General features: G+C 35.3%; 1 protein-coding gene across 1 annotated transcript; it reads left to right on the top strand.

The window, feature by feature from the left end:
* The first annotated feature begins 1,050 nt into the window (after positions 1-1,050).
* Positions 1,051-3,261, top strand: LOC122064689 (protein CUP-SHAPED COTYLEDON 2-like). Its single transcript, XM_042628456.1, has 3 exons — positions 1,051-1,321; positions 1,721-1,986; positions 2,424-3,261. Exons 1-3 carry the CDS (start codon positions 1,168-1,170, stop codon positions 2,955-2,957), a joined length of 954 nt encoding a protein of 317 aa, XP_042484390.1. The 5' UTR covers positions 1,051-1,167; the 3' UTR covers positions 2,958-3,261.
* The last annotated feature ends 3,099 nt before the right edge of the window (positions 3,262-6,360 follow it).

The following is a 6,360-nucleotide window of genomic DNA, read 5'->3' as shown; positions in this document are numbered from 1 at the left end:
CTTTATTCCCTTCAAATTTAGAAAACGTCACCTCTTCTGATTGAACCTTCTTTCCTTATTTACTCTCACAAAATCTTCCACATCACTGCGAAAATCTAATCTGTATGTTACATGTACCAGAGTCTCTGTGCCAAATCAAGGATCGAAATCGCGATATCGGGCCTGATTTCCATCCGGTCCAACATATCGGACTTTGTTTCATGGTTTGGACACTGGGTTTCGATCCTAAGCCCCCTTCAACCCAATGTCGAAACTTTGGGGTTCATTTTGGTCAAACCCGAAAGTGAAACACTTCCTAGATTTCAATCAATTTCAATCGAGATTTCATTCTGTGATTTAACCCCAAGGGGATAGTCAAATTGGCAAAGGATATTCGGCTCAGGAAATTTGTGATTCTAAGTACGACTCCTCTTACCTCCTTAGGGCCACTTATGGGGCTGTTTATTGCTCTTCACTTCTTTCAACAAAAATTGAATGATTTCAACCCTGGTATGACCCGATCCATGTGGTTGTGGGGTTAATATAAACCCGTAGGACTAATCAGGTCGGAGGTCTGGCTATGTATCGGTAACAAAAAAAAAAAAAAAACCATGGTTTCAATGAGCATGGAATACCAATCGTGACAATTTGCCAACCTGACCTTAATCACTACCCATTAAATATCTGATCAGAATCATTTAGAGGTCTCTTAGGGTGATGATTAATTGACCCAACCAGTTTCTTCTCCAGGGTTCATGTATAGGATTACTCCTACACCTTAGAAAACGACCTATCTCGCGAAAGACAAGTTGAACCTTTTATGATAAACGCTTTCTATCATACCCTAGTGGTATTTCAGTAATAATAATGATAATACCTAATACCATAGACTAAGGAATTAATTTCTAATTTAGTCATGTGTTGGCAGTTCCGTAATTTCATATAATTCCAGATTTCCATACACCAACTTTGTCAAGTCAATGTGTTAGATGAGATAAAAATCCCTCTAGAAGACACCGCTTCTTCTTCAAGGATGAGCTACAGAACATGATCAATGTCCTCATTTATAAATGAAACCTGTTGCTCTTTTTAAGCCTCCTTTTAAAACAACACTTTCAGTTGAGGATTGATCTTGATTACCTCTTCCATCTTCAGACTTGAATTGTAGTTCAGTTTTCAGTTTTGAATATGGGGGAGAATCTTCCTCCTGGTTTTAGGTTTCATCCAACTGATGAGGAACTCATAACTTATTATCTCACTCACAAAGTTTCAGATTTTCGCTTTTCTTCAAGAGCAATCACTGATGTTGATCTCAATAAATGTGAACCTTGGGACCTCCCAGGTAGTTTTTCTCTTATCAGTTCCTTGAAACTCTTGTCTTAAGCTTTCTTTCTTCTTTGAAATTTCTTTCTTATTGAAAATATTCAAACATAGAAGAATGAGTTTGTTTTGGTTAATATCTATCAGTTATTTGCTTCAAAATTTCTTATTAGGCTAAATTATGGACTTCAAATTCCCAGTAAATATCTATTAGTTTTTTTTTTGTTTCGAAATTTCTTTCCAAAGAAGAAAGTTCATTTTATATCTATGCTAGGTAAATTGAATTATCCTGAATTAGTGCGGACTTTAAATTTCCCTTCAACAGATTGTGTGGAAATAAAATTCAGTGTTATTGCATTGTTTAGCATTTATGGTTTCCAATTAGTCCTAAAAGGTGCTTTGATTTTGAAATTTTATGTAGGCAAAGCTACAATGGGGGAGAAAGAATGGTATTTCTTTAGCTTGAGAGACCGAAAATACCCAACTGGACTTCGAACCAACCGAGCCACAGATGCAGGTTATTGGAAAACTACAGGGAAGGACAAAGAGATATTCCATTCCGGTGTATTAGTAGGGTTGAAGAAAACCCTAGTATTTTACAGAGGTAGAGCTCCCAGGGGTGAGAAAAGCAACTGGGTAATGCATGAGTATCGCCTCGAAACCAAGTATACATACAGGGCTAATAAGGTATACACATGAATACAATGTTATAATTTTGATAAACTCTTTCTTTTGGGCAAGTACTGTTATATGTAATTTTGATAGTCTCTTCAATCCATTATAATGGAATAGACACAGTTTTATATTCTCAGAAGTACATAGGTTTTTTTTTTTTTTTTTTTTTTTTTTTTTTTTTGTTAACGACGGGTATCGACTAATTTTGCGAGTCCATACTGACCCCACAACTGCATGGACCGAGTCATACCGGGGTTGAATGAGAACCATTCAACTTTCACTGAAAGTAATGAAGAGCACTAAACATCCCGTGTGAATGGCCCAAGGTGTGCCTGGTAGGAGTTGAACTTAGAACATCCAAGTATACGACTCGTACCAAATTTATTGTACATGATTTCTCATTAGTACATAGGTTAGTTGTGTATGATTTCTCTATTTCTGTTCCACAGGAGGAATGGGTGGTTTGTAGGGTTTTCCAAAAGAGCTCCACAGGTAAAAAACCTATGTCAGCTCCAACATCATCAAACCCATCTCTTGAATCTACTTGTGAAGCCACCACATTGATGAATGAGCTAGGAGAGGTTGAATTACCTCATTTGAATAATCTCATCAATTCTTCAAGCTGTTTGGGTGCTACTGCTACTGTTAATGATGTAAACAACAGCAATGGCAACAATGATAACGGCGTCGGCACAAACATGATGAATTGGATGTCTACAAGAGATGTAACAAGCAATCCCTCACTTTCATGGCCTTCTTCTACCTTGCTTGGCTCAAATTTGTCAATGAGTTCAATGCTTTTGAGGACACTTCAACTAGGTAGTTATCAACCAAGGGAAGCTACAATTGGTGATTTAAGCTCTCTTACAGCTCAAGGGAGTTCACGTTTAATAACTGATTCAAATTCGAACCCTACCGGTTCTTCCTCCATGATTATGGATTCTGTGCAGCAACAACCATTCAACCTGGACTCTCTGTGGTGAAGTTGTTGCAAACGACTAACATACAACTGTAAAGTTCAAATATTTGCTTCTTTCTGGTGGAGGAGATGGTGTCAAGTCCATAATTCAAAGCTGGAACCATCCACTGAATCAATGTGAGAATTTGGTTAAAGCCCAATGAATGAAGTTGTGGTCATTGTTAAATAGAGTAGTCAGTTGACAACTAGGGAAACTCTCTGTGCATTTTCTGTTTATGTCATAAATCCCAATATAATAGAAACTTTGTTGGGTATTAATTTTATTTTCATTATATTCTGAAAAGAACAAGTCTGGTGCATTTTCTTCACTATCACAAGGTTTGCTTTCATTCTTTCTGAACCAAAACATTGTTTGGAGACACTGGTGGACAGTGGGATATAGTCTAGGTGACATAAAATGATCATGCCAATTAAAGTATGCAACGTCAATATAAAGTGAGAGGCTAACATGGATCATTTAGAAAGCTTGCTTCATTGAGAAAGTGATTTGTTCTAGTTCTTTTTTTAATTTAGTGAAGGTTATGATCTTGAGATTTTGTAATTCTTAGGATTGATGTATGATTACCCCCCTCCCGCTACATGGTGAGGCATGGTTGGTTTTCTTTGTGTTGATATTGCTGGCTTTGTAGCTAGTTGTTATTTATTCCTTTTCTTGTATATTCTTTAATACAAATGACCTTTTAGTAGGAAAAAAAAAAAAAATGCGTCGTCTAGAATGTCTACAAATTGTCACTGAACAATGGAGGCCTAGCCTGGAGATTCATCATTGGTGGATGATTTATAAAAAGAAGCAAGTTTTGAGTTTAGGTATATAGGAAGTACCATATATCTAAGACAATATGGTTGCTATGTGTGTATGGCAATATATTCTCTTACAAATACGTAATTCTGAGTCAGAAATACTTTTTGGTGTTTCTGTTAATTTGGAATACTTCTATACAAGAAAATGTTGCAAGGTAAAATTGGAAAAATAAGTAAATAAATAAAAATAAAAAATAAAGTACACTCCTATCATTAGAGGGGGGAAAAAACAACCAGAAACATTTATGGTATGCATATTATAGAAGTATATCCTCTGGTGGTGGTGATGATGGGTATGGCGGAGGTGGCAGTGGCGGTCGTAGTGGTAGTGGTGGTGATGGCGGTGGTGGTGGTTGAAGTTGCATTGGAGTTGACAGTTTTGGTGTTGGTTGCTGCAATGGCCCTGGTAATTGAAGTTGCATTAAAGGTGATGGTGGAGGTAGTTGAGAGTTGAGTGTCATTAATTATTATGTTGGGTCATTTTTGCTACCCAAAATACCACCTTCAATCTGTTTCTCAATATTGTTCTAAATGTGTTTCTTTTAGTCGGTTCATTCCAAGAAAACACAAAAATAGATTGGACATCACATACATGTTTTAAACCGAATGTATTAAAAAATATATATATATATATATATATATTTTTTTTTTAAACGTTGCCATATGCACTAAATTAACCAGCCCATTTATGTTTTTTGTTTCCGTTCCATGCCTTCTGGCTTCACTCTATATATACTACATTTTCTTTTCTAAGTAAAATCATTATTCGGAAAAAGAGGATACCAAGAAGTAGAATTTAAGAAGATAATATCATGGGAAAATATAGGGAACTGATTTACAAAAGGTTATGATATGAAGGGCTTAAATGGGTGTGACATGAGCCTCTTTCTTATAACCCTAGTGTTTGATATAGTGTCAATCAAATCCAATTAAATGGTTCAATTTTAATTAATTTTCACCCACTTGAATATAGACGATAATGTGTCCCGAGGTATGACCTCAAAGTGTTTGTGACTAGTGACGGAGTTGGGCTCTTCATTTACATTGTTGGTACATATTGTATTTTTTTGGGAATGGAAATTTTAGACAAAAATATGGGTATGCTTTTGTTGTGTAAATTTGACTTGAACATTAGAACCTACTGTGGTCTATTATCAGATACTTTATTGTAAACTAGTTCTAATGACAAAGACCTGTCATTGCTGACCAGGCCAGCACTATGTACTTTAATGTGCATAAGGATGATGCCATACGATTAGCTATATATCACTAAGTTCGACTCCTTTTACCTCTTTGGGGTCATTCAAACGGGGTTGTTTAGTGCTCTTCATTGCTTTCAGTGAAAATTGAATGATTTTCATTCAACCCTCTCTCTCTCTCTCTCTCTCTCTCTCTCGCTCCCTCTCTCTCCAATTTTTGGTGATTGCCGTTGTTCGAGAGAATATTTCATTGCTTTTATGGTTCGATATTCTAATGTTGTGAACTATTAGAGGTGCTTCGATTGCGGCACTCAGATTTCTCTCATTATAAAGCGAAAGCTTTTTTCAAAGAATTCCGAACTGATGTTGAGAACCAATTAGGAAAAAAAATAAATAAATAAATAAACCAAATACCTTAAATCACTACAAGAAAAGAAATTTTCGGCTACGGTAAAAAAGTGTCTCCGAAAATATATATCCGTCACCAAAAATAAAGGTGACGGACATTTTATCCGTTGCCGTTCCGTAGCCCATAACGCCGTAGCCGAAAATGGGCTACGGTAAAAGGGCTACCGTAGGGATGTGCATTTTAGGTGATGCTTATTTTTTACCGTCACTGTAAGTTACATTTTTAGCAACCGTTTCTTTTTTTCGGTCTCCATAGCTCATTTTTGGGAAACGTCTTTTATTACATTTTCGATGACGGATTAATCCATCACCATAAGTTACATTTTTAGTGACGGTTACTTTTTTGCCGTCTCCATAGCTCATTTTTGGGATACGATAATATTTTTACCGTCGTCTTTGATTACATTTTCGATGACGGATTAATCCGTCACCATAAGTAAGATTTGCTATGGCTGCTTTTATCTGTCATTAATAAATATAATTTAAAAAAAAAATCTATTTTTAAAATTAGAATATCATTGTTACCTATAATTATATCTGAATATATCAATTACACATCCATATAACAGAAGAATTCATTGTTTTCATTCAACTTTTAAAAACTAAATTGTTTACAATCATAAAATCCATTTGCTTCATTACACTTTCTACAAACATAGTATATAAAGCAATGATAAAAAAAAAAAAAAAAAAACTCCGACCCAAATGCTTGACTGAACCTATTGATGTCAACCCAAAGAAGCAACTCTCTTCTCATCCCCAAATACATAGTAATTGCTAGTATTGATCCTTAAAGTTGTGCAGCTACATAAGATGGTATCTGCCATTATAAAATATAAGTGGAATATTAGGAAAAAAAATTTACATTGCCAAAGTAAAATGAGCATAAGTTTTTCATAATCAAGACATCAATCACTAATATCTAGTTAAGCGAGTATCACATCCAAAACTTGTCAAAATCTTCAAAAATTTATACTATCAAAGTAAATAAAAAGAACA

Source organism: Macadamia integrifolia, unplaced genomic scaffold, assembly GCF_013358625.1.
Source record: "Macadamia integrifolia cultivar HAES 741 unplaced genomic scaffold, SCU_Mint_v3 scaffold1715, whole genome shotgun sequence".
In the NCBI taxonomy this organism is placed as follows: domain Eukaryota; kingdom Viridiplantae; phylum Streptophyta; class Magnoliopsida; order Proteales; family Proteaceae; genus Macadamia; species Macadamia integrifolia.
The sequence above is the reverse complement of the archived record's forward strand: the minus strand, read 5'-3'. Positions and strand labels throughout refer to the sequence as shown.

Excerpts from the sequence above, each read along its gene's own strand:
- LOC122064689 (XM_042628456.1), top strand. The coding sequence starts at position 1,168 with ATGGGGGAGAATCTTCCTCCTGGTTTTAGGTTTCATCCAACTGATGAG. Across the intron at positions 1,322-1,720 it reads TGAACCTTGGGACCTCCCAG|GCAAAGCTACAATGGGGGAG; the intron begins GTAGTTTTTCTC and ends AATTTTATGTAG. Across the intron at positions 1,987-2,423 it reads ATACATACAGGGCTAATAAG|GAGGAATGGGTGGTTTGTAG; the intron begins GTATACACATGA and ends TCTGTTCCACAG.